General features: G+C 46.1%; 2 protein-coding genes across 2 annotated transcripts in view; one reads left to right on the forward strand and one right to left on the reverse strand.

Annotated features, from left to right (window-relative positions):
• The window catches only part of TESMIN (testis expressed metallothionein like protein), a 39,070-nt gene extending 19,183 nt beyond the window's left edge, over positions 1 to 19,887 (forward strand). The window contains exons 6-9 of the mRNA XM_003798297.2: positions 12,971 to 13,073; positions 15,482 to 15,619; positions 17,630 to 17,805; positions 19,695 to 19,887. Of these exons, the coding sequence (XP_003798345.1) occupies positions 12,971 to 13,073; positions 15,482 to 15,619; positions 17,630 to 17,805; positions 19,695 to 19,887 (610 nt within the window). The remainder of the gene's footprint in view (positions 1 to 12,970; positions 13,074 to 15,481; positions 15,620 to 17,629; positions 17,806 to 19,694) is intronic.
• A 7,467-nt stretch (positions 19,888 to 27,354) lies between these two features.
• GAL (galanin and GMAP prepropeptide) overlaps positions 27,355 to 27,960 on the reverse strand; it is a 4,507-nt gene continuing 3,901 nt past the window's right edge. Inside the window, exon 5 of the mRNA XM_003798385.1 lies at positions 27,355 to 27,431. Within this exon, the coding sequence (XP_003798433.1) occupies positions 27,355 to 27,431 (77 nt within the window). The remainder of the gene's footprint in view (positions 27,432 to 27,960) is intronic.

Below are 27,960 nucleotides of genomic sequence, written 5' to 3' on the forward strand. Positions count from 1 at the left end.
CTCTGATCATGCATCATGATTTGATTGGTACCAGTCCATCTCTGAGAAACCAGATATCTTTGGAAATATGAGTACAGCTTGGTTTTTTTCTTTCTTTCTTTTTTTTTTTTTTTTACAGCTAAGGAATAGGTAATTTCATCCAAGCAGACTCACCCCTCGAGGAGTCTTGGTGGCAGGCCTGTGTCCTTGTGCTGGTGTCTCTCCCTGCACTCCTGTCAGCAACCTTTGGTTCAGGGGACAGACATGAGGTGTGGAGTCCCTCTCCTCCTTTGCTGGCCAGTGGACACGGTCACCACTCAGAGCTTTCTCTTTCTTCACTGTTTTTCTTCCTGCAACTAGTCATGTAGATGAGGTGGTGGGGCACGATTTCCCTAGTTGCATTAGTCCTGCTTTAATGGGCGTCTCTGCTGGGTAGAAATGGAGAGAGATTAGTATTAATTGGCTTTAAATAGAAGAACTATCATATTTTTTAAAAATCAAAGTGATGCACACAAGTAAAACCTGATTTTCCTAGTCGGGCTTATCATGAACCGCAGTGTCACTCTGTTCACTCTCCCCGTGGTTCTCCCCCGCCAGAAGCTTCTACTGTCACCAGCTTCTATTTCCAGTCCTTCTGGGGACGCCTCCACCCCGTGCAGCAGAGCCTGAGGGCTTTACTCTGCATCCTCCTCCTCCAGATGGAGCTGAAAAGTGCCCTAGCTCCTCTCTAGGTTCCTTACTCTTACAACTTTTTTAAAATAATTCAATCTTGTGTTGTTTTTGTTCCATTAGCCACAAAGAATTGGAAATTATTTTTATGATGTTTCCTAGTTTCCTAAGGGATTTGCTATTATTATAATTGTTGGTTCTATAACAAAGGAGTAATGAATTTTGTAGAATGATTTTTTGCACTTATTAAAATGATCAAATTGTTGTTCTCTGTTATTCTTGTAATATCTATTGCAACAAACTTTCTGATGTTAATTCACCCTTGTATGCCAGGGATTAAGCCAAATTTGACTATGAGGTGCTAATATTGCCTTTTGTATGTGCTGCAGGATTTAGTTTTCTAGGATTTTTGCATCTTTGTTTATGAGTGAGATAGACCTACGATTTTCCTTTCTCATATTTTCTTTATTTTTATTTTTGTATCAGTCTTGTGTTGCCTAATAAAAATGCATTAGCTAGGCTTCCCATCCCCACCCCACAGGCAGCTTTTCTTTTTCTCTAGTCTCTGAAAAAGTTTGGGTAAGAATTTATTTTTCATTGAAGGTTAGGTAAAGCTTGCCTGAAAAACTCTGGGTCTGGTGTCTTTGGGGCTGGAGTGGTTTCTTTAGTCGTTGTTTTCTTTAGTTTTATATTCCTTCTTCCTCCTCCTCCTCTTCCCATCTTCCTTCCTTCCCCTCTCTCCCCTGTCCCCCTTCCTTCTTCTTTTTTCTTCTTCTCTTAAAACAGCAGGCACTTATTCTTCTGGAGCCCATGAATTTGAAATCAGTGTCACTGAGCAGAAATCCGCTCTCACACTACCGTGGGAGTCTCTGGGAGAAACTCTGACCCTTGGCTCTTGCAGCCTCTGGAAGCTGTGGAGTTCCTGGCCGAGTCCAGTCAAGTCACTCTGTTTTGTTTGTATCATCTGTTTCTTTTTATCTATTTCTTCCTGAGTCAATTTTGACATTATATTTTTTTAATTTTTTTGAAAATTATTGAATTCCCCAAATTTTCTGATCTATTCATATATTTGTATGTTATTTCCAAACTACCTCTGTATCTATAGTTATAGCCCTTTTTAATATTTTCTTTTTTTACGTAGCCCAAGTCACAGAAACCTACAAGTTTTCTGATTTTTTAATTTCAATTTCTACTGCTGCTTATTTGCACCTTTTCTCTCTCAGTTCCACGAGAGGCCGTCTGTCCTCTGGGTCATCTCGGGAGCACTGCCCGGCCTCCCTGATTGCCTTGCTCATCCGTCTGTTCCCTGTTTCACGATGTGCGTTAATTTACTCTCTAGGGTTTTCTCTCGGCCCTTTGTGATTTCACTCTCTTGCTTGGCTAGCTTTTTGTGTTGATCGCTGTATTTATTTTTGACCTTTTTTATTTTCTAAGGAAATGCATTTAGATTTATAAATTACCCCTATGCACACTGCCTTCTGCATCCTCCAGGGGCTGATACATGTAGGAGGGACTTTCATTGTCACTCACTTGAAATACTTTGTAATTTTTATTGTAATGTTCCCTTTACTTAATGAATTACTTAGATGTATAAATCAAAGTATCCAAATCTGTGTGTATGTATGCATATATGTGTGTGTATATATATATATATAATGACAATTTTATTGTTAATTTTTAAGTTTAAATATACTGTGGTCAAATAATGTAGTCTATATGATACCAATTCTTTGAAATGAATGAAGACTTCCTTTATGACTTAATGCAATCAATTTTGAAAATATTCTCTATTAACATGAAAAAAATGTATATTCTCTATTTCCTGGGTATAGTTATCTATCTACTAGCTCGAGTTTGTTAATTTTGTTGTTTATATATGCTAACTGGTTATTAAATTCTATGTGATTTATCTGTTTTTGATAAAAGTATGTGAAGATCTCTCACTTAAGATTGTGAAGTTGTCTGTATTTTCCTTATAATTCCATTCTGTTTCAGTTTGAATCTATAGTATAAATGGCATACAAATTCATGATTGTTACATCTTGTTTGGGTGAATTTTTCCATCAGCTAATAATTACCGTACCTCTATATCTTGATGCTTTTTGCCTTACATCTTTAGTCTGTCATTATATTGCTAGACCATGTTTTCTGTGATTAGTAGCAAGTCATACCCATAACTCTCTTTTATTTTTATATTTTATATGTGGCGACTTTGTTTAGGCATGTCTTCTGTAATCTAAATATAGCTGGATTTTAAAGAAAGTAAATCTAATAATTCATGTATTTTGATAGGCTTCTTTAATCTACTTGCATTCTTTGTCTGATTATTGATTGATATATGTGGACTTATTTGTACCATCTTTTTTTTTAAAGCTTTAAATTGTATTTATTGAACTTCTATTTTTTCCACGTAATAGCAGCATTCCACACATTCTGCTCTGCACTTGCTTTTTAAAACTGTGGTAAAATATGTACAACATAAAAGTTACTCTTTTAACTCATTTTAAGTGTACAATTCAGTGGCATTAAATATATTTACAATGTTATGCAACCACCACCACTATCTATTTCCAGAACTTTTTCATCATCCCAAATGGAAATTCTGTACCCATTAAAAACCTCTTCCTACTCCTTCTCCTCAGACCTGGGAACCCCCATTCTCCTTCCTGCCTCTGAATTTGCCTACCCTGAGTACCTTATGTAAGTCAGTCACACACTTGTTCTTCTGTATCTGGCTTATTTCACTGAGCATAATGTTTTTAAGGTGTCACGCGTGTCCTCAGGCTGAGCACCCCACTGTATACACACGGCACGTTTTGTCTGTCTGTTCATCCCTCGATGAATACTGTGAGTACTATTGGGAATGAGGCTTCAGTGAATGCTGGTGTACAGGTACCTGCTCGAGTCCGGACTTCCCTTATTTGAGTGTGTCCCTGGAAATGGAATTGCCGGATCACACCATAACTTCTGAAGGAAGCTCCGTGGCCCTCCGCAGTGGTTGGTGGTTGTAGCATTCTGCACTCCACCAGGGATGGACACACCACCTTGCTCTGTGTTTCTGATTCCTGCTGCTGCTTTGCTTCTTTTTGCCTGATGAACGTTGGTTTTGGAAAATTGGCACTAATGGCAAAGTGGAGGAAGTGGAAAGTGACATTAGTTAGGAGGCCACAAGTGCATAGAGAAGAGATGATGAAGGCCTGCACCAAGGTGGGAATTGTGGCAGTGAAGGAGGAAGACGCAGACTGAGAGACATTGCAGACACGTGCACTGCAGCATTCGTCACTCAATTGTTCATCCAGTCCACAAGCGTTTTTGAACGCCCATTACCTCAGAAGACAGGGAAGGCAGCAATGAGCAAGATAGCTGTGGCCCTGCCCTCCCAGCACTCACCGTCTAATGGGGAGGCACATGAATGAAATAATCACGTGAATAAAGTTTGGAGTTGACATGTAGAACATGGCGAAAGAGCAGTAGTGGGCTGAGGGGAGGGGCGTTTTGGTGAGGCATGGCAGTCAGGGAGGCTTCCCTGAGGAGGTGCGTTGGAAGAGGAGGAGTTAAGCAGGTGGAGGTGAACTGAGAGTGGATGGCTAAGAGTGTTCTAGGCAGAGGAAGTGGCATTTGCAAAGGCCCCCTGGCAAGAGAGGGAGAGTGGAGGACTCTAGGAGCAGTGCTGCTAGTGTATAGTTCAGAGATATATGAAACAATCTAAATGTTGAGTTTAGGGGGAATTGTTAAATAAAGATGGTACAATAGAATGGGGTGCGTGTAGCCATCATGATGGTTTGTGAATCTGTGTACATAGGAACACTCATAGTATATTGACCAGCAATTAAAGCACATTGCAACAAGGTCTAGAAAATGATCCTATTTTATAGTATATATATATTTCAGTATACAGAAAAATAAATAAAAATATATTACAGAGAAAGTCTGAAATATAGTCACCAAATGATCATCTCTAGGGAGTGAGATTCTGAGTGATTGTAATTTGTTTCTGTTTTGCTTATTTGTACTTTTAAAATTTTCTACAATAAATATTATTTGTGTCAAAATTAATAAAAGTCATTTCTGGGCATGGTAGCTCACACCTGTAATCCTAGCTCTCTGGGAGGCTGAGGCAGGAGGAATGGTTGAGCCCAAGAGTTTGAGGTTGCTGTAAGCTATGATGCCATAGCACTCTACCCGGTGTGACAGAGTGAGACTCTGTCTCAAAAAGAAAAATGTCATTTCTGAGCCAGAAGTGGTAGATTTGGTAACCTTTTGGCTGTAGGGAAAAAGAGCAAGATAGTTGTCAGAACTGGTGCAGGGGCTGTGTGCCTGGGTAGATGGTGTCACCAGGAGAGGAAGCCCAGGAGGAAAGAACCATTTGAGCAGGGTGAAGGACATGGGGGACAATCGTGAGTAAAAGGTGGACACTCTGAGTTGAAGGTTGAGATTTCTGATCGGAAGCTGGTTCTGAAACAGAATAGTGTCCAAAGCTGCTGTGCACTCAAAACAGGAAGAGACCCTTGGGTTTTCCAGTGAGGTGGTTGATTGCCTTTGAGTGTCCATGAAAGGGTGAAGAGACTCCGAACGCAGTAGGTTAAAGAATGAATGGAAGATGAGGAATGATAAGGCCAGACGTGGACAACCCACCCTTTCCTGATGTCTGGGGAAGGAAGGAAAGAGGATTTTAGGGTCTGGAGCTGGGAGAGGGAGCAGGTTTAGTGAAAGTGGTCTTAAAAATCTTCAATGTAAGTTAAAAACAAAGGGGTGAAAGTTAATAAAATTATGAAATTAATAAAACTGTGTAAAACAAGAAAAGAAATGTGCCTAGCCTGGACCTTGGTAAGTAAACATAGTTTCACTGGTATAAAACTCTAGATTGAGTGTTTTTCTCTTGGTGCTGCTGTTTTTATTATTTCTTTCTTTTTTTTTTTTTTTTTTTTTGAGACAGAGCCTCAAGCTATTGCCCTGGGTAGAGTGCTGTGGCCTCACAGCTCACTCACAGCAACTTCCAACTCCTGGGCTCAATTCTCCCGCCTCTGTCTCACAAGTAGCTAGGACTACAGGTGTCTGCCAAAACACCTGGCTTTTTTTTTTTTTTTTTTTTTTGGTGGCAGCCGTGGTAGTTTGGCGGGCCCCAGCTGGATTTGAACCTGCCAGCTCAGGTATACGTGGCTGGTGCCTTAGCCACTTGAGCCACAGCGCTGAGCCTGTTTTCCATTATTTCTAACAAGGAATCGGTCGTCAGTCTACCTTTTCTCCCTGGTGCTTTTAAGATTTTCTTTTTGTTTTTGGTTCTTTTTATTTACCTTTCGTAGGATTCATTGGTTTCTCAGATCTGAGCATCCATATCTTCATCATTTCTGGGAAACTCATGGTTATCCTCACTCCAGAGATGCCTCCCCTCCTCTTCCTCTCTTCTCCCTGCTGTAATTTTTCCCACACTGTTTCTCTCTCTTTTTTTTTCCCCTAGTTTTCCTTCTTTTCCCTCTCCAAGGCATTTTACTTATTTTTTGCAGTTTTTGGCTGGGGCTGGGTTTGAACCCGTCACCTCCAGCATATGGTGCTGGTGCCCTACTCCTTTGAGCCACAGGCGCCACCCCTCACACTGTTTCTCTTAACCTTTCTCCCATGTCTTAAATCTCTTTGTCTTTTTGTGCTGCATCTGGACTAATTTCTTTATCTTTCATTCTTTCTCTTTCAGTTTAGTTATTATTTTTATCCAAATTATACACGCGCACAGTTTAGTTTTTCTTTCTTTATTTTTTAGAGACAGGGTCTCCTCTGTTGCCCAGGTTGGAGTACAGTGGTGGTACAATCACAGCTTACTGTGATGTTGAACTCCTGGACCCAAGTGACCCTTCCAGTAGCTAGGACTACATGTGTATACACCACATGCCTGGCTAATTTTTAAGTTTTTGTATAGACCAGGTCTTACTACTTTGCTTAGGCTGGTTTTGAACTCCTGGCCTCAAGCAGTCCTCCTGCTTCAGCTTCCCACAGAGTTGAGATTATAGAGATGAGACACCAGGCCCAGCCACATATATAGTTTAAAGGATTGTGGGGGGGAAAATATAGTAGTTCCTTGGCCCTTAGCCTAGGTCACATATATACAAGGATTGTGGCAAATATATATATATACATAGTAGTTCCTTGACTGTTATTCCTTATTTTCTGTTCCCTAGAAAATTTCAACTCTTTTAATTGATACTTTTTTTTGAGACAGTCTCACTATAGCCCTGGGTAGAATGCCATGGCATCATCATAGCTCACAGCTACTTCAAACTCTTGGACTCAAGTGATCCTTCTGCCTCAGCCTCCTGAGGAGCTGGGACTGCAGGTGCCCACCATAATGCCTAGCTAGTTTTTTTCTATTTTTAGTTGAGACAGGGTCTGGCTCTTGATCAGGCTTGTCTCAAACTCCTGAGTTCAAGCAATCCACTTGCCTTAGCCTCCCATAGCACTGGGATTACAGGCGTGAGCCACCACTCCAGGCCCTTAACTGACATGTTAATCTTTGCCTCTGTAAATCTAAATAATAAGACCAAACGGCTACTTCTTGGCTTTTCAGCTTTGGCATGATCAATTGTTTTATTACTTTGGAGATGTGGCTTTAGCTATATTTCTTCTCCCTAATCACACATTAACCCCGTCCCAACACATAGATCAGATGCACTTAATTAAATTAGTTATTAAGTACAAAGTGTGCCCAAAAATATATATACATTTTAAGAAAGGAAAAAACTGTACTAAAATTGTAATACTCAATATATACTGAAAACAAACAATGAATACCGGTCACATCAAGGACATCTTATACTTACTTGTACAAGTCAGACATGACTTGAGTATTACAATTTTAATACAGTTTTTTTCCTTTCTTAAAATGTGTGTACATTTTCTTGCGCCATCAGTATTTATGTTTTATGACTTTGAGCACTCTGGTCCCTGCTGAGCCTGCATGGATTGTTCTTTCCTGTACGTCTTTGCCTTTTCCTCCAAGTTCATACTTAGAACTTAGTTTTCTTTGTACGTAACACTACATTAGCTCGAAACTCTACTGAGGTTGTGGGCCTGTGTCCTCAATGTGCTCTGACACAGTAGGTATGGTCAGTCTTGTGTTGCCGAAGGCTTTGTGAGAGCCACCCACCCCGTGGCGCTCTGACAGGGCTGGTCCCCGGCCTGCACGCAGCTCCCATCCTGGACTCCCCTGCAGCACCTGCTGAGGGGCTCACCTGCGTCTTTCTCCTATTTGATTCTGGCTCCTGGATCCCGTATCTTCCTAATGTGAGTCCTGGCCTCATTTGGGCAGGGGCACGTTCTCCAGCAGCTTCCTGAGAAAAAGTGCGTGGGAGGTAACTTTTTCAGATCTTACGTGTGTAACTATACCTAGGTCTATCCTCACATTTAGATAGTAATTCAGGCTGGGGCTAGAACCTCAGTGGGAATTTTTCTTTAGACGTTTGAAGGCTCGGCTGCATTTCTTCTAGTTTCCAGTGTTGCTATTGAAATGTTGACTTTATTTGTGTGCTTGATTTGTTGCATTAAACCTATTTTTACCCTTTTAGAGCCTCATAAGGTCAGCTATCTGTGCCGAGTGCTCCGAAATGTGGTCATGCTGTGTCTGGGCTCGAGTCTCTTCCACTTGTTGTGCTAAGCATTGGCAGCCCCTCTAACGTTCTGGGAAATAGGAAATGTTCTTTAATTACTTTATACCCTTCATTCTTAAAATTTTGTATTTCTGGAACTCTTTTTTTTTTGAAACAGAACCTCAAGCTGTCCCCTTGGGTAGAGTGCTGTGGCATCACAGCTCACAGCAACCTCCAACTCCTGGGCTCAAGCGATTCTCCTGCCTCCACCTCCCAAGTAGCTGGGACCACAGGCACCCGCCACAATGCCCGGCTATTTTTTGGTTGCAGCCATCATTGTTGTTTGCGGGCCCAGGCTGGATTCAAGCCTGCCAGCTCAGGTGTATGTGGCTGGCTCCTTCACCACTTGAGCCACAGGTGCTGAGCCTAGAACTGTTTTTTCATAAATATTGGGCCTTCTGATCTGATCCTCTTCTTTTTTCTTTTTCCCATTTTTACTTTTTTTATTTCTTTGGTTCTAATTTTCTTTTTTTTTTTAGAGTCTCACTGTATTTCCCTTTGTACAGTGCTATGGCATCTCAGCTCACTCTTGGGCTTAAGAGATTCTCTTGCCTCAGCCTCCCATCTAGCTGAGACTACAGGCGCCCACCACAATGCCCCTCTATGTTTTGGTTGTAGTTGTCATTGTTGTTTAGCAGGCCCAGCCGGGTTCAAATCTGCCAGCTCCAGTGGATGTGGCTGGAGCCCTAGCTGCTGATCTACAGGTACCAAGCCTTATTTTCTTACTTTCTGTTAAGTCTTTCATCTCCATGATTACTTTTTTATTTCTAAAATATCTTTTTTCATACTCTGAGTGATTTTTTTGCATCTTATTTTATGGGTTCACTAACCTTTCTAGATCTCTCTAAGGACATTGATGCCATCTTCCCCGGCTTTCTTTTCCATGCACAGTCTGTCTGTTGGGGCCTCTGTCTTCACACTGGAAGATTTCCCCACATGCCTGCTCATCTTTGGCTGTCACTCTGCTCACATTTAAGAGCAGGGCGAGCTGCCTGGGGGACTGTGTCACATGGGTAGGGCTCCATCACTGTGGCTTCAGCATTGGGTGATGTTACTAAGCCATGCTTTGGAGAGACTCCATGTCATCCTCTGTAGACATGTTCCCCTGGGCTGGTCAGCATCCTCCGAGAAGGCTTTTTCAAATCCTCTTACTGGAATTCTCTCTCTCTTTTTTTTTTTAGAGACAGAGTCTCACTATGTGGCCCTCAGTAGAGTGCTGTGGAGTCACAGCTCACAGCAACCTCCAGCTATTGGGCCTAGGCGATTCTCTTGCCTCAGCCTTCTGAGCAGCTGGGACTACTGGCACCCACCACAATGCCTGGCTATTTTTTGGTTGCAGTTTGGCTGGGGCCAGGTTTTGGGGTTGGCACCCTACTCACTGAGCCACAGGCACCACCCACCTACTAGAATTCTAATAGCCAAGCAAGGGGAGACACACGGGGGTTTCAACATTCACTTTTCCTCTTTGTTCCCTGTAATACTCTAGGCCTTAATTTACCCTAGAGAGTAATTTCTAGTCCTTTTCCCTGGTGGTGAGGAGTGGTCACCTGGAGTCTGGGGACTCTGGCCTGAAAAGCATTTCTGTCTCTTCTCACTTGCCGTCACTCCACTGCAGAGGAACCTGACACCACCAATTCCAGGTGCTTTAGAAGTTGCTTCCTGGCAGTTTTCTGCTAATCTGAGGTTTTTGAGTCTGCCGCCAGTTAGCTCGCACCCTCTGCTTTTCAGCCTCCAAACCTTCCCTGGTACCTTGTCCCTCGGTTATAGAGGCTAGGCAGGCTCAGGAGAGACCTTCATATTTCCCCTTTACTCCCAGAGAGGATGTGTCTCTGCTTTCTCCTTTTTCAGAGTGCATTTGTTTCTGATTCACTCACTGGTGAGGTCACCTTTCAGGGAACTGTAGTGTTTATGGGATTGTTGGTCTAATTTGCAGTTTTTTGTTTTTTTGTTTTTTTGTTTTTTTACTGTAGATATTTCTGTAGGGAAGGGAACACCACACTTCTACTTAACAAAGAGAAACATTTTTTTTTTAAAGATGTAAGATCTACATCTTTTTTCTTTTTTTCTTTTTTTTTTTTTTGAGACAGAGCCTCAAGCTATCCCCCTTGGTAGAATATTGTGGCATCACAGCAACCTCTAATTCCTGGGCTCAAGTGATTCTCCTGCCTCTGCCTCCCAAGTAGCTGGGACTATAGGCGCCCGCCACAGCACCCGGCTATTTTTTGGTTGCAGCCGTCGTTGTTGTTTGGCGGGCCCGGGCCAGATTCGAACCCACTAGCTCAGGTGTATGTGGCTGGCGCCTTAGCCACTTGAGCCACAGGCACCAAGCCAAAGAGAAAGATTTTTGTAGCCCAGAGTTCCTTTATTTATTTATTTATTTTATACTTATTATGCCACCAATTCACAGGGAGCAGGATCCAGCCCCACACTGTTCTCACACAGTGAGCTTCTCTGGGTGGGGCAGGGGTACTTCAAGTGAACCCAAGCACCTTTCTCTTGGTTTTCTTCCCTGTTAATCATTCCTTCCTTGTTTCTGGAAGGTATCTGGGCTCTTAGGGTGCTTAATGTGCTTAATACTCACATTAATTCTCTAGCCAAGACTCTCTTTTACAATGCCAACAGCAGGTGTCATGGTGACACCTGGAGGGCACTCTGTTTTGAACAGCGCCCGTTCCCTGCTGTCTGCAATATCCCCTTTCTTGCAGATTTGCATGTATGGACTCTCCTCTTTCCCTGTGTTGGCCATTTTGGTGACTTTCTGGAAGATGGCGGTTCTGCTAACTCCCACCTTTTACGGCTTAGACTTGTTCTCTTGTCTCCCGCATATGCAACTCACTGGACCCCAAGCTCGGGGCCACGGACAGGCAGATGCCACAGGACAATTAGCAGCTGCAGAGCTCACCTCCCTGGGTTCACTCTCTTACCCTTTGGGGCTCTGAGGATCTTCTTTACTCTCCTTTTAGCTTGACATGCTTTAAAAATGTTTTTAAAAACATGAAAATATGGCTCAGTGCCTATGGCTCAAGCAGCTAAGGCGCCAGCCACATACACCTGAGCTGGCAGGTTCGAATCCAGCCCGGGCCCGCCAAACAACAATGATGGCTGCAACCAAAAAATGGCCAGGCGTTGTGGCGGGCGCCTGTGGTCCCAGCTACTTGGGAAGTAGAAGCAGGAGACTCTGTTGAGCCCAGGAGTTGGAGGTTGCTGTGAGCTGTAATGCCACGGTATTCTACACAGGGTGACAGCTTGAGGCTCTGTCTCAAAAAAAAAAAAAAAAAGAAAAGAAAAGAAAAAGAAAATAATAAATATAAAAAGTTATGTTTGGGAATTGTATTATGAAAGCTATGTTTAGGAATTGTATCATAAAAGCTATGTTTGGGAACTCTGTCATAGGGAGTTTCCACAGACCTTGGGTCCACTTTACTGCAGACCGCGCACAGCCCAGGGAGTGTTTGTGCAGTGCTCCGGGGAGGTTTCCCTCAGCAGCCTGAGAAGCTCCCTGTGAATGGCACGTGTCAGGGGCCGTGGGGAGTGGTGGCAGAGTGTGTGAAAAGCTTGGGTTTGAAGCTCTTTTTGGTGAGTCATGCTTTCAGAAGGGAAGTATGGGTCTTCTGGTCACAAACTAAAGCTGTGAGGTGGCTGCCAGGCTTCCCCCAGCCTGTCTGGGGTACAGGTCATGTTAGGTATTAGGAGTCCTGGCCCTGATGCTGGATTTTGACACGAGTTGAGGAAGTGGCATCCATCCCTCTCCATGTGGATTTTGTGAGGACTTACTTTGCTTAATGAGGTATCAGTTTACATAACAGGTATGCAAGGACCTTTGTTCCTTTTTTTTTTTTTCAAATCAGTGTTCATTAGTGTTTCTGCATTTACTGTGTGACCCAAGACAACTCTTACTCTTCCAATGTGTGTCAGAAAAAAACAAAAAAAAGTTGGACACCCCTGAAGCATAGGCCTAAAAACGCCTCTGATGTATAGCATGAAAGCAGGTGTCCTATGAGACTGTGTGAAGCATTTCATGGCCACGAACACTAGCAGCTCTGTGAGGGAAACCCATCAGCGTGGGCACCCGTCACTGCCATTTGGCCTGTATGACCCAGAATCACAGGGCTCAGCGCAAATTCATGAGCAGCAAACGAGTGACAGCAGCCTTCTCAGATGTTATTTCTTCTACTGTTCACTTTTCCTCCATGCATGGAATGGAAGTAAGATCAAGCCTTGGCCACGTTTGACCTCAGGTCCCATTAGTTTTCATTTATAGTCAAGATCTGGTCAAGAAGTTAACCGTAGACAAGCTGGGAGGATTGGGCTAGTCAGTGGGGAAATGGCTCTTTATGGTTGGATGCTTCTACCCACCCACTGATCCTGCTCCTGGGGATATGGCAGAGGGCAAGTGGGCAATTGATGGCCCCAGACATTTTCCAGGGAAGTGTTCTGCTTTGCAAAATCCTATGTTGTGAAACCAACCGTTTTAACTGGTTTTTCTTTCTTCTGTGACATGACTATTTCTCCAGTCACAGAGAACATCACTGCAGCTGATCTGGTTTTCATATAAAAAGGTGTCAGAATCATTTTAAATGTCTTCCAACTGCAGAGTATTGGCTGGTTCCCTTCGCACACACGTGCACTTCCTTCCACGTCCTGACTGTGCCGTCCGTGCCACCCACTCACTCTGGTTTTCTTCACAGGTACTGCGATTGCTTTGCCAGTGGGGACTTTTGCAACAACTGCAATTGTAATAATTGTTGCAACAATTTGCGTCATGAAATCGAACGGTTTAAAGCCATTAAGGTAATAAATTTCCATTAAATACATGCATTTTAAAAAGTATTCAAGGCTCAGGGCCTGTAGCTTAGCGGCTAGGGCGCCAGCCACATACATCAGAGCTGGAGGGTTCAAATCCAGCCCAGGCATGCCAAACAACAATGACAACTACAACCAAAAACTAGCCGTGCGTTGTGGCAGGTGCCTGTAGTCTCAGCTACTTGGGAGGCAGAGGCAAGAGAATCACTTAAGCCCAAGAGTTTGAGGTTACTGTGAGCTGTGACACCACGGCACTCTACTGAGGATGACATACTGAGTCTTTGTCTCAAAAAAAAAAAAGTAAAGTAAAAACAAACCAATCAAGATAAAGAGGTGCATGAGTTGGTTGGGCACAATGACTCGCCTCTATACACTCTGGGAGGCCAAGGAGGGAGGATTGCCTGAGCCCAGGAGTTCAAGATCAGCCTAGGCAACATAGAAAAACATCTACAAAATTTTTAAATTATCTAGGTGTTGGGCGGCACCTATGCTTCAGTGGGTAGGGCTCCGGCACCATATACCAAGGATGGCAAATTTGAACCCAGCCCTGGCCAAACTGCAACAACAGCAAAGAAAATAGCCAGGTGTTGTGGTGGGCGCCTGTAGTCCCAGCTACTCGGGAGGCTGAGGCAAGAGAACCACTTAAGCCCAGGATTTGGAGGTTGCTGTGAGCTGTAACGCCACAGCACTCTACCAAGGGCGATAAAAAATATATATATATCCAAGTGTTGTGGCACATGTCTGGATTCCCAGCTACTTGGGAGGCTTAGGTGGGAGAATTGCTTAAGCCCAGGAACTTGAGATTGCCCTGAGCTATGACTGTGCCCCTGCACACCAGGCTAAGTGACCCAATAACACACTGTCTCTAAAAAAAATTATGTTTATTGTGTGAGAAAGGCATAGCCAGTGGTTGGTTGAGCCCCTGGGCTCTGAAGTCAGCATGGGGACTTTGAATCTGGATCCCACCCTATACCATCTATTATTTAACCTCTTGGTGTCTGGTTTCTCCATCTGTAAGACAGCAAAAACAGCAGTAGTTTTGTTTATTTTTTGAGATAGAGTCTCACTTTGTCACCTTGGCTGGAGTTCAGTAGTATCATGATAGCCCCCTACAACCTCAAACTTCTGGGCTTAAGCAATTCTCCCACCTGAGCCTGGCTGATTTTTCTATTTTTATAGAGACAGGGCCTTGCATGGGGTGGAAGAGTGGTAGGTTTTTTGTTTGTTTGTTTGCTTTTTTGAGACGGAGCCTCAAGCTGTCACCCTGGGTAGAGTGCCTTGGCATCACAGCTCACAGCAACCTCCAACTCCTGGGCTCAAGTGATTCTCCTGCCTCCGCATCCCAAGTAGCTGGGACTACAGGCACCTGCCACAATGCCCAGCTATTTTTTGGTTGCAGCCGTCATTGTTTGGCAGCCCGGGCTGGATTCGAGCCTGCTACCTCAGGTGTATGTGGCTGGTGGCTTAGCTGCTTGAGCCACAGGCGCCGAGCGGGAAGAGTGGTAGTTTTTACTTCCCGAGGTTGCTGAGAGGATTAACTGAGAGAATATGTCCATATAAATCACATAGAAAGATGTGGGGTGTGGTGTGTTCTGCCGTGTCCAGTCAGGGTGAGCTGTCAGTAGAATGTCATGATCCCTCCACTGTCTCAGGAAATAAGCCCCAGAAATGCAGGAAGGGAAGATGTCCTTATAGAAACATGATTTTCTTTACACTTTTACTATCCATTAATTTTCTACAGTGAATATATAACTTTGAAACTGGGAAAACAAGCAAAGCATAGAGAAACTGTGGCTACAGTAAATCTTTATGTGTGGAAGTGGGCTCGGCGCCCGTAGCACAGTGGTTACAGTGCCAGCCACATATACCGAGGGTGGTGGGTTCAAACCCCACCCAGGCCAGCTAATCAACTGTAACAAAAAAATAGCCGGGCATTGTGGCAGGTGCCTGTGGTCCCAGCTACTTGGGAGGCTGAGGCAAGAGAATCACTTAAGCCCTAGAGTTTGAGGCTGCTGTGAGCTGTGATGCCACCGCACTCTCCTGAGGGTGACATAGTGAGACTCTGTCACACACACAAAAAAAGTGTGGAAGTGAATTAAAATGAAACAAAGAGGGATATACCTCTTTGAGGAAACTCACTGCTCTCTGTGGTGCCTTCCAAAATCACAAGTGAATTCACATGAGAAGCCTTCCATTGAACATTATTTTTGAATAATAAAGCACATATTTCTTTTTTAGTTGAATATCATTGTATTTATCTTAAAAACAATTTATGTATTGTAAGACTATTACTTATTATATTAGTTATTGTTCATTATTACTATTATACATGTATACAGAAGTATATTTTAGTTATAAGGCACATCTTGATGGAGCTTCCCATTCTTCTATCCTAGGCATGTCTTGATAGAAATCCAGAAGCTTTCCAGCCAAAAATCGGGAAAGGCAAGTTGGGAGACGTGAAGCCTAGACATAACAAGGGCTGTAACTGTAAGAGATCAGGCTGCCTTAAGAATTACTGCGAGTGCTATGAGGTTAGTAGCCGAGCACCGTGGGGAGCCTGTGGTCCCAGCCACTCCCACTCGGGAGGCTGAGGTAGGGGGGTCGCTTGAGCCCAGGAGTTTGATTCCAGCCTGGGCAACATAGCAAACTCCTATCTCAATAAAACAAAACATCCCCCCAACCCCAAACCACAACACCAACAAAAAACTGAAGGTAAGTATTTAAATATTTTGGCCTAAATAACTTCGTTTGTGATTGAAAAACTTTACCATAACTTTAAAAGAAAAATATAATTATTTCCTTCTGCTCAAGGATTCTAAAAGGGTACTCATATTACTCTGCATCAAGTGAGTCAACTGAGGGCCCCTTCTGGAGCACGTGGCATCCCCAGAGCCCGCCCTTGAGTGCCCAGCACGGGGACCCTGCTGTGACTTTCCCCCTCTGTGCTGCCCATCTACGTGGGGAGCCCTCTCCCGAGGCTCCCAGGGCTGTGCCTCTGCCTCTCTGAGCAGAGCAAGGACTCCCTGGGTGAGGCCACGGAGTATGTTCAGTCTCCATCTGCTCCAGGTCCCGGTGGCACTTGCCCGCTAGCACCCATTTGCCCAGGAACTTTGACTGGGGGCGCTCCTCCCCAACTCGCAGGCCGGGCACAGGCCAGGGTGGGCAGTCAGCTGAGCTGACAGACACGGACAGAACAAGGTACAGATGAATCTAGGACAGGAGCTCCGTCTTTTTCTCAAGGACTTGGTGACAGCAAAGGGACTAGCTTTCCCCTTCCCTTCACCTTTCCTTGTCCTCCACTCTTATCTCTTTTTACCCTTTGTTGAAGGAAAGGAAAAAAGGGAAAAGGCAGGAACCTTCAAGCCCTGTCAGTGAAGCCTGAGAAAACCTTCCTTGAAAGCCTCTCTTTTTGCTAGGTTGCGGTTTTCTGGAGTTACTTGTGAATTTTACTTTTGAAAGGTTATCACAGAAAGTCAGGCTTCAGAAAAGCCTGGGACTCTAGGGACACACATTGGAAGGTCTGAGTCAGTGGACTCGGCAATCCCCCAGCTAGGATTTTGAAAAGACAGTCAAAAATACTATAGAGGTAAGAATTCAGACAGTGAAGGGCGTGACCCGATGGGACACTTTTAGATGTACCCACAACATCTCCTCTGCTCTGTCAGGTGTCCCCATGGCTGCCACAAAACAGTGACATGGCCCACTTTCTGCAGGCCAAGCCTGTTCTGGGCATGGCCCACGTGATATGCCAGCCCAGAGGAGAGACAGTATTGTCTTTTAGGCTTTGTCATTAGGGTAGACTAGAAACCCTGAAAAACCTGCTTTGAAACACCAGAGGTGTGAGTAAAACAGGACAGACACCCTTGGAGATGCACCTCTGAGATGGGAAGAGCTAAGGGAAATGTCAGGACTGAAGGAGAGAAGAAGCCGAAACCAGGTGCCGGTGCCTCCTTTCCACTCCCCTAGGGCCTGCACAAGCCCAGGTGGGCTCTGTGTGCAGCTGGGACACCCCAGCCCCCAGAACATGGCATTGCCAGGAGAGACTAAACATAGAATCCACTGCAGGGAAGCAGGAGTTGTCTCCCCTGAGAATGCCTAACCCTGCCTGCTCTGGGGGTAGGTTCAGATTCATCCTGCCTGTACCTTTTCTGCACCAGCTAGACCAGGGTGACACCCTCAGGTGGTGAGGGAGAGAGAGAGAGAGCCCTCAACCAAAGCAGCTTTATTCAAAACAAAGCCAAGTGAAGGAGTTTGCTGGCTCCCCAGTGAAGAAGGGAGAGTCACCCCCTCCCTCTGCTGGGCACTCACACTGCATTGTCAGCACTGTGTCCCCACATTAGCATCACGTGGAAATGAACCTTGCTCTGTCACATCACTGTCATTCGCTGCTCTTGGCTTCTGCTTTTTTTTTTCAATGAAAATTGCAGATCTCACACCCACACAAATATAAGCAAAGAATGATTTAAGGTCCAAACAGAACTTGTCACTTTTCAATGATCTGTAAGGCAACCTAATTATATCAAAGGATTTTATATTACCAGGCCAAAATTATGTGTTCTTCTATTTGCAAATGCATTGGCTGCAAAAATTATGAAGAAAGCCCAGAACGAAAATCTCTAATAAACATGCCAAACTACATGGAGACTGGAGGTTTCGAAGGCAGCCATCATTTGTCACCAACTAAACTTTCAGGACTTCCCAAATTCAGCAAAGATAGGTAGGTACTCTCTGAACTAAACCCTCCTAAAAGGGAAAAAGAGGTTAATCTGAGAGGAGAGTTAAAGGCAATTTGTAGGTTGCAGGGGTGAATGTGGGAGGAGGAGGAGGGGTCCCTTCCTCCTTCCCTCCTGGGGCTGATCTGTGTTTCCCTGGAGGGCCCCACTGGCTGCTAAACCCACTTTGTCCTTTCATCCTCTTGAGTCAGCCTTTGTGTCTTCACTGAGTCATCCCTCTTTTGTACCAGACACAAGGGCCCTGCCACCTAGCTTACTGACGGCCGGCCGTGTTCCCATGCTGTCTTTGAATTAACACAGAACCACCCCATGTGGTAAAGAGTGGTCTTCAGATGGCAGACACCTGCACTGCTCTTAGTTGTGGGAGTGACAGCAAAGGGATGCGTTCGGTACGTGTTGGGACCTTACCACAGTGACTGTGGGTCCAGACTGGTTGAATAGCTCTTCATTTAATTATAGTGTGGCTCTTCATATATTGAAGCCACACTATAATCCTAGTGGGTCTCAGGTTGAGCAATAATTTTTCTATATATTAGACTTCATTCACCCATTTCAAAACATTCTTTGAGTTCATTGTAATGGGTCATATCATGATAAAGCACCAGATGTCATTAATTAACTAATATCACTTTGTAAAGCCAAATTCATCCTTATTTGATTAGAGAGCATCGGACATACTCATCCTTGTGACCTGCAGAGGTCTTTAGCAGTAAAAATTTACCAAAATATGGCTGCATCTTCTGTGAAACAGTGTGTGAAGTATTGTCACCTGACACCAGGCTGCCATGTCTCGTGGAGTGTGGTTGGGGACCACACACTGGAGTCTGGGCTCGCTGAGTCACGGCTCCTACTCCCTGAGGGAAGCCCTGTCCTTTCATCCTCAACAAAAATCATCGTGTATTATATTTGTAGAACAATGTTAACAAATCTTGGGTGGCATCTGTGGCTCAGTGAGTAGGGCACCAGCCCCGGCCAAACTGCAACACAAAAATAGCCTGGCGTTGTGGCAGGCACCTGTAGTCCCAGCTACTCAGGAGGCTGAGGCAAGAGAATCACCTAAGCCCAAGAGCTGGAGGTTGCTGTGAGCTGTGACACAACGCCACTCTACTGAGGGTGATAAAGTGAGACTTTGTCTCTAAAAAAAAAAAAATCCAGCATTTAGCTCTATTTTCATAAATCAGCACTTTTGGTCTTTTATGAAGTTTTTCTGAACGTTTTTCAGTAGGAGCACGACTTGGGTAGATGCCTCAAGCACAGTTGGCCCTGGAGTTCAGGGGGAAATGGCAGGTCCTGCTGGGACACAACGCAGGAGTGACTTGTCTCTTGAGACCTCTATAGAGGTTCAGAGGGCATCAGGGACAAGGCCATCCTGACCATATGACCCCAAGGCGTGCCGTGGAGAGTCCCCAGAGCCATTCAGCATTTCATAGCTCCAAATGTCCCTGTGCTTTTCTGATGGCTGACATCGCCCACAGGCCTCAGACCAAAGCTGGGAAGCATGTAAGGAGGGCTTTGTTTCCTCTGAGACCCACTTCCACAGTCCCCTCCCAGCCCGTGGGTTTGACATGGCAGCTCAGGACCCTCTGGGCTTGTTTGTCAGTAGACCTAATTTTGAGAAAAGTTAGAACTGTCTTAAGAGGGATGTCAAGAAAATAACAGATTTACTTGTCCTCTGTGTTTTTCTAAAAGCAGTTAATAGTTGCTGGTATTAGGAAGACAGTGTTGGGTTTTATCTGCAACATTCTTTAAAACAGCAGTGTTCTGTTGCATGTTAACATACTCAGAATCATACAAGCAGTGTTCTATTGCATATGAAAGATACTCAGAACAGTGAGCTGGTGAGCGCAGCCTGTAACTAGTCTGTTTCTAACAGGCGACCTTCCTCCTGCATCTCCTGGGAGGTGGTGGAGGCCACCTGTGCCTGCCTGCTGGCTCAGGGCGAGGAGGCGGAGAAGGAACGGTGCTCCCAGTGCCTGGCGGAGCAGATGATCCTGGAGGAATTTGGAAGGTGCTTATCACAGATTCTGCACATTGAATTTAAATCCAAGGGGCTGAAAATTGAGTAGAGTACCATGTACCATTCTGTGAGCACAGATCAGTTTTTCCCAGTAGTCTGAGGAAGGCTCTAGTTAGGAAGGTCATCCAGGAACACAGGCTAGGGCCGCAGCCGCCACAGGTGGTCAACACCAGCCATCCCTGTGCATTCAGAGCTCTCTAAAGGATGTGATGAAAAAAAAAAAGCTCCCTGTTTTGAGGAAGGTGTGACACCCTTTGGCCCAGAGTTGACCTGAGAGGATGTCTGCCTGAGCAGGAGCCAGGGGATCAAGCAACAGGTGGCCTCATCCTCTGAGAGCTTTCCTCTGAAGCCTCCCTGTACAAAAACTAATGTTCCTTGTTTGTTTTTCAAATTATTTAATAACTTATTTGCATGGACTGTTATGATGCAACTTAAACTCCCTGGGAATTTCTGAACATCCAAAGAATTTCTGTAGGGTAGACATTTCTCCTCCACCCCCCAGGAGAACAAGTTGTCCTTTCCCAGGGCTGGGGAGACAGTGGGTTGGGCCCGGCCGTGGGAGCAGTGTCTTGAGTTACAGGATTTACAATTACCTAGTTTGTTACATGTTCCTAATTGAATTGTGGAAAAGCTCCATTACCCAATTAACTTCTCCATAATTATTGTTATAATATTGTTATTGTTTGTAAGATATAGTTAAAAAATAACTAGCTTGTAGAAACCAGCAGGTAAGCTTAAATGTAAAGTTGACTCTTTCGGTTCTATTGTAAAAGTAAAGATGAATAAAAATTTCTAATGTCTTCAACTTTGTAATTAACTTAGTTATACATACCCTCCCTGCAATATGTTGAAATAATGTTCTCTTGTGTTTCTCTGTTCATTAATAGTATTGGCCATTTAAGGAATATTTAGGAAACTCGGGTACAATGCCCCAGAGGAGGAAATCTGGCTGTAGGGCCGGCCCCAGGCATATCAGGAGGCAGGAGCCAGGAGTAGGTGGCAGTTTGCTGAGCTGTGTTTGCAATAGCCTGGTGGCTGCAGTGAAGAAAAGGGAATACTTGATTCTTCTCCTTTGCACCCCCCTTTTGACCCATCAACACCAGAGGTGCAGGCAAGTGTGGGCTCAGCCAGGAAGGAGGGAGGAGCCTCCCATTACCCTTTGCCCTTGGGGTGGGAAGGTGACCTGAAAGGGGGGCTTCTGAGCCACTTGGGGGGGGGGGTTTCCTTCCTTCTGGTGTCCTTCTCAGCAAAGTTGCCAGCAGCAATATTTGTGGCTACATGGGTTAGTTTACATTTTCTAGTAGCTACACTTTAAAAATTGAAGAGACAGGCTACCTTTGATGACCCCCAGAGCACATGTGTAACTGGGGCTGCCGGCCCTACCTGTTTGTGAGCTGGGCTGGGACTCAGGCTGGGCAACTTCCCGGGGGTTTACTTAGTTGGACTTAGGCCTCAGCTCTTCCACCAGGACTGAAATGTCCTCATGACAGAGACACCGTACTCTGCCGCACAGCAGTGCCCACCTGTGCTCACAAGCACACCTCTGTCCTCCCCAAGTTTCATGGGGTGGGCTGTGCTCTCTGGCAAGTCCCACACCATCATCCCTTTGTGGTCAGTGCGAGACATGCAGGTTCAGCTGGAGACAGCAAGGGAGGAGGGCAAAGGGCTACTCTAGTGTACTTGACGGGAGCTGGTTTGGTCCAAAGCTGCATGAGCTTTAACTCCTGGCTAAAGTGCAATCACAACCTAGTTACAAATCCTCCCATGCAAGTAAACTGCTTATTTGGGTATTGTGAAAAAACTAAATGGAAATAGAACAGGTGGAATTAGTTTTAATAATCTTTTATTTATCCCAGTATATTGAAAATACTATCATTTCAATGTGTAATCAAAATGAAAATGATTGAGATATTTCAGATTGTTTTGTATGTACCAAATCTTTGAAATTCAGTGTGTATCTTAAATTCTAGCACATCACAATTCACACTGGCTGCATTTTCAGAATTCAGGAGCCTTGGTGCCACCCATGTAGAAGGAGGGGCGGGCAACAGTACCCTCCAGCACTATTCTGAGGCAGAATAGTTCAGCTGCCTACCAGGCTGAGGATGAGGGAGATGAGGGAAGAGGAGTCCTCAGGTGGTGCTGGGCATGCACCCCATTGCATGGGAGCCCGCCCGAGATCCTGGGCCCCTGTGGGATCACCCTGACTGTACCAGATGCACAGAGCTAAGGACCTGCAGGAAGGCACCACCCCTCCAGGGTTCCTCAGCAGAGAAGAACTTAGGGAGTGGCTACAGTTTGCAGGGCAGTGATTTTCAACCAGTGTGCCATAAGAAGATCTTAGATGGGCTCGGCGCCTATAGCTCAACTGGCTAAGGCACCAGCCACCTACACCTAAGGTGGCGGGTTCGAATCCCCAGCCTGGACCCGCCAAACAACAATGACGGCTGCAACCAAAAAATAGCCGGGCGTTGTGGCGGGCGGGCGCCTGTGGTCCCAGCTACTTGGGAGGCAGAGGCAGGAGACTCGCTTGAGCCCAGGAGTTGGAGGTTGCTGTGAGTTGTGATGCCATGGCACTCTACCCAGGGGGATAGCTTGAGGCTCTGTTTCAAAAAAAAAAAAAAAAAAAGAAGATCTTAGATGGGCCATAATTTTTTTTTTCGTGAGATAGAGCCTCAAGCTGTCGCCTTGGGTAGAGTGCGGTGGCATCACAGCTCACAGCAATCTCCAGCTCCTGGGCTTAACCGATTCTCTTGCCTCAGCCTCCCAAGTAGCTGGGACTTCAGGCACCCACCACAACACCCAGCTATTTTTTGGTTGTAGTTGTCATTGTTGTTTGGCAAGCCTGGGCTGGATTTGAACCTGCCAGCTCTGGTGTATATGGCTAGCGCCTTAGCCGCTTGAACTACAGGTGCTAAGCCAGTATATTCTTTTTTTTTTTTTTTTGCCAGTATATATTTTTTTAACTTTCTTTTGTTGGAGACAGAGTCTCACTCTGTCACCTTAATTAGAGTGCGTGGCATCATAATAGCTCACAGCAACCTCGAACTCCTGGGTTTAAGTGATCCTCTTACGGCTCCCAAGTAGCTGGGACTACAGGTGCCTGCACAACACCCAGCTAGTTTTTCTATTTATAGTAGAGATGGGGTCATATTCTTGCTCAGGCTGGTCTCAAACACCTGAGCTCAAGCAGCCCACCTGCCTTGGCCTCTCAGAGGGCTGGGATTTCAGGCAGGAGCCACTGTGCCTTACCCTCTTCTACTCTTCCTTTGATCAGCGTAATTTAAGTGTGCCATGAAAGTTTAACTATAGGTTCAAGTGTGTAGTGAGATAAAAAAGGCTGAAAACACTGCTGTAGAGTTCAGTAGCGGAAGTGAAAGCTGAGCTGCAGCTGTGTGGAGGCCCCTGGACTGGGCAGCGATCTCAGTTCCATAGGGTGACTACAGAGATTTAAAAGCGCTCATGTTTTGGGCTGGCGCCTGTGGCTCAAAGGAGTAGGGTGCCGGCCCCATATGCCGGAGGTGGTGGGTTCAAACCCAGCCCCGGCCGAATACTGCTTTAAAAAAAAAAACATACTCATGTTTTTTGTTTCTGGTGGCAGCTAATGCTATCCTAAGGCAACATAGAATAAAGCCGTCATGTCCTTCTTTGAGGGTGTGGCTGTGCAGATTTGTCCACCTCTGATCTTTCCTCTTTGAGCTGGCAGCTCGGGCCCCTTGATGATTAAGGTCGGCTCTCTGCTGTCTTGCTGATCTAGGAGAACACCTTGTCTTCTCAAAGATAGAAATCACAGAGACAAAATGACACATGCTGAAGATTTTCTTTCCTATCAGTGAACACAAGGTGGTTTACAGCAGAAACCTTGGCAGCAAGTGAGCCGTCCTGAAGAGAAAACTTTGCCTGGGCTGCAGAATTTCGCAGAAGCACCTTGCAGTCTTCACCGTGGGTCCCATGCACCCTTATTTTGTTGTTTTTTTGTTTTTTGGAGACAGAGTCTCACTATGTTGCCCTCAGTAGAGTGCTGTGGGGTCACAGCTCACAGCAACCTCAAACTCTTGGGCTTAAGAGATTCTCTTCTCTCAGCCTCCCAAGTAGCTGGGACTATAGGTGCCCACCACAACACCCAGCTATTTTGTTGTTGTTGTTGTAGTTGTCATTGTTGCTTAGCAGATCTGGGCCGGTTCAAACCCACCAGCCCCAGTGTATGTGGCCAACACCCCAACCACTGAGCTACGGGTGCCAAGCTGGGTCCAGTGCTCTTTATCCCTTTATAAAACCTCAGCCTGACCCCTGAAGTCCTGCCAGTGTCTAATTTCGGGGGGGGGGGTTTAGGAGGGGCATAATTAAAACCCTAATAAACAAGTTCTCATGTGGAGTAAGTTAAAATACCAGTTTAGGAAATTGAAAGGTTGAGTCTTCAAGATAAAGAAAGAAGTTAAGAGAATTCAGAGCACAGCAGGTTGGGGGCAGAAGGGGAAGGAGGGAAGTGGGAGCCCATCCTGCAGGTGGAGCTCTCCTTAGAGTGGGCATGGGGGACAGAGTGACAAGCCTGGGGCCTCTGAGAAGGAGAGGTGCCGAGTGGCAGTTCCTTGCCGCAGCCCCTGCCCCTCTTCCCTCTCCCTGCCCCCACGCAGAGGTAGGAGCAGTATGGAGTGCTGCCTGGCTCTGGCCCCTCGTCCCCAGCAGACAAGGTAGTTCTTCCTGCTTGAATATCTGAGGTTTTCCTCTGTCCCACAGAAATGCTGAAGCTTGTCCACCCTGTCAGGGCTGTTGTGCCACTTAGAATGTGCTTTTTAAATTGTATGGCTCCTTAACACAATGAACTATAGACCATTACTTGACGACTGAGAAACACTGGATTCCTTGTTTCTGACTGTCCACTGACTTCAAAACGTGTCACAACAATCTCACTTTTGCATCATAATCAAGCAAAAGTTTCATGGGCTGGACATTAGAAACTAATCTGCTCTCATCCTTTGTATCTTGCTAGGACTTTAATACCCCGTGTGAGGGTTTCCTTAGCCACCAGCACCCTCCCTTCCCTCTCTCAGCTCTTTTCCTCCTTCCTCTGGGTGCTTCCCAAGTGCAAGACTCTTCCTCCTGGTCAGCCCTCCCCTGCCCCACCATGCCAGGCCGCAGACAGCAGCTCCCGGCTCCCTGTCCTGCCCTGGATTGAGCAAGTGAGGAGATGACAGGCTTTGATGTTGGTTGGCTTTGGCCACCTCCTGATTTCTCCAGCATGTGTAGCCAGCTCCACTTGTGTTCTCTCTGGGAAGAAGTCACTTTCTATAGTTCCTGAGAATTGTCACTTCACCCCTCAGTTGACCGGAAAATGGCATAGCTGCTCCTTGTCCCTCACTTCCTTCCCCTCACCTTCCAGCTGCCACCACCTGCCCCTCTCTTTATTCATAAAAGAAAGGAAAGATTTGGAGAAGGGAGTGTGAAGGAGGCAGAGGAGGGCCCAAGACAGCTGTGTACCACTGACCCCAGGCCACACATTTGTGTGATGGCCCGGCCCCTCACAGAGGCTACTCACAGGACTCCTGCGTGCCAGGTTGCCGCACTGGGAGAGGCCAGACCAGAGCTGTGTCAGGATGCTTTTTTTCTTAGGGGGCTACAGTTCAGGGAGGAGATCCAAACCCACAAGCAGAACTGAACTGACAAGGGTTCCCATCAGGGTGGCACTTCACACGCTGGGCACAGAGGGACAGGAGGCGCCCCGGACAAGGAGAATCCAGGCCAGAATCCTGCGGGATCCAGGGAGTTTCCCAGTCATTGGGAGAGACATGTACAAATGTCTTAGGTGGGCCCAGCTGCATACACCTGCAGCTGGACAGGCTTGGAGCAGTGAGGGCAGGAGGCTGGCACAGGTGAGGTGGGCTGTGTCCACGGGAAGAGGAGAGGATAGAAGGGGCTATAGGCTGGGGCCCAGAGCAAGTGGCTGAGCCATGGGACCTAGTTCAGTAGCAGCAGCTGCAGGGAGCTTGCTGGGAACACAATTCTGGCCCACCCAGTCTTCCTGGCCCAGACATGCTGGGGAGGGGCCCGGTCCCAGAGGCTCGTGTCTCAGTGAGGCCTCAGGGATCCCTATGCCTGCTCAAGTCAGAGGGGAAGAAAGTTAAGGGCATGAGAGGATAAACGACATGGTGAGGTGACAAAGAGTGAAGGGGGGCCCCAGGTGTTTAGACCAACAGGTGGGTGGCATCCATGTACCCCAAGCTGGGAGTGGATACCTGGGTCGGCAGCACAGGAGACTCAAGGCCACCAGAGCAGACTGGGATACTGGAGTGTGCAGTGTGCAGGAGCAGGGAAGAGCCAGGGAATGGCCCATGGAAGGAGGGAAGGTGTGCTTGGCCCCAGCAAGTGTCCCTTGACACAGATCTTAGGCAGCGAACTACCAACAGGGGTGAGATGCAGAAAGACACCTGCCATTTCCACTCAACAGTCTGCTTTGGCTGACAGGCCTTCAGGCCATCTTTCAACAGCACAGATGGCTGTGGGGCTCCTCTGCCCCACCTGGGCTCTTTTTGGGTCTTCTGGTATGATCTTTTATTTTGTTTTGTTTTGTTTTTTTGAGACAGAGCCTCAAGCTGTCCCCCTGGGTAGAGTGCCGTGGCTTCACTGCTCACAGCAACCTCCAACTCCTGGGTTCAAGCAAGTCTCCTGCCTCCGCCTCCCAAGTAGCTGGAACCACAGGTGCCCGCCACAGCACCTGGCTATTTTTTTGGGTTGCAGCCATTATTGTTGTTTGGCAGGCCCGGGCTGGATTCGAACCTGCCACCTTAGGTGTATGTGGCTGGCACCTTAGCCACTTGAGCCACAGGCGCCGAGCCGGTATGATCTTTTTCTTTCTGCTCAAAAGCCCTGTCTCTGTCACTTGAGGAGAGCTGTTTCTACACGCTCCCTTTCACACAGCATTCTCCAAGTGCAGGCATCCTGGGCTGTGAATATACGCACCTCTCTGCCCTGGCCGTCATCTCCCTGCCCTGCCCACGTCTGCTCCTCACTTACCACCTTGGCAAGCACCAGCTCACTCAGCTCTTACGTTCCTGGTGGGCGTGACCTTTTCTCCCTAAACTGTCAGCTCCACAAGGACAGGGTTCTGTCTGTTTTGTGTTTGTGCCTCAGTAACAGACTTGTGTTTGGCTTAGCTTACTATCAAACAACTTTATGTTCCCTGGACATGCATCAGAGATGCTCTGTGGTAGAATCTGGGTTTATAAATGATGTCATCCTCATTATTACCAGGCTTCCCTTCCAGAGCACACTGTGGCAGTGGTGTGAGGGAGATGTGGGAAGGACAGGATAGCCACACTAGTTGCTGTTTTTTATTTTGCCACTCAAAATGAATTGATTACAAGGGATCTTAAATTACAACACGACATGAAGGCAGAGAGAACAGGAAGGCTTACTCTGCATAAACTGGCTTAGGGTAGGCAACGTCTTAACATCTGACTGTAAATCACCAAGCACGGACACGCATGTGCAGGACACGCATGCGCAGGACAGCATCTTCTCAGGCCTGCCCCGGGTCTTCTGAGGAAACGGAAACTGCGGGGGGGAGATCGGGCAGGTTGTCCAGGGCCCCAGTCTCTGCCAAGAAAGAGCCACACATCAGCACACAGGCTCGGTGCGTCACAGGAGGCCTGGGTTAAACCTAGACTTAGCTATCACCTCCTGTATTTCTTGACTCTTAATGATTTAATGCTGGTGCTTAGTAAGCATTTAAAACTGTCACATTTTTAAATTCATACTTTAAAGAAGTATAATTTGTGTTTGAATAATAAAAATTGGTATTTCTGGGTGGTGCCTGTGACTCAGTGAGTAGGGCGCTGGCCCCATATACCGAGGGTGGCGGGTTTGAACCCGGCCCTGGCCAAAACTGGTATTTCCTAATGAAAAAAACAAACTAAAAACCAGAAAATCCTGGCAGGGCAGATCTGCCTGTCATAGGAACAGCCACCCCACTGGGATGGGTTTCAGATTTCTTTTTTTTTTTTTTTTGAGACAGAGCCTCAAGCTGTCCACCCTGGGTAGAGTGCTGTGGCATCATAGCTCACAGCAACCTCCAACTCCTGGGCTCAAGTGAGTCTCCTGCCTCAGCCTCCCAAGTAGCTGGGAC

The sequence above is a fragment of the Otolemur garnettii genome, unplaced genomic scaffold, assembly GCF_000181295.1.
Source record: "Otolemur garnettii isolate 467f Iridium unplaced genomic scaffold, OtoGar3 scaffold00134, whole genome shotgun sequence".
NCBI classification, from domain to species: Eukaryota; Metazoa; Chordata; class Mammalia; order Primates; family Galagidae; genus Otolemur; species Otolemur garnettii.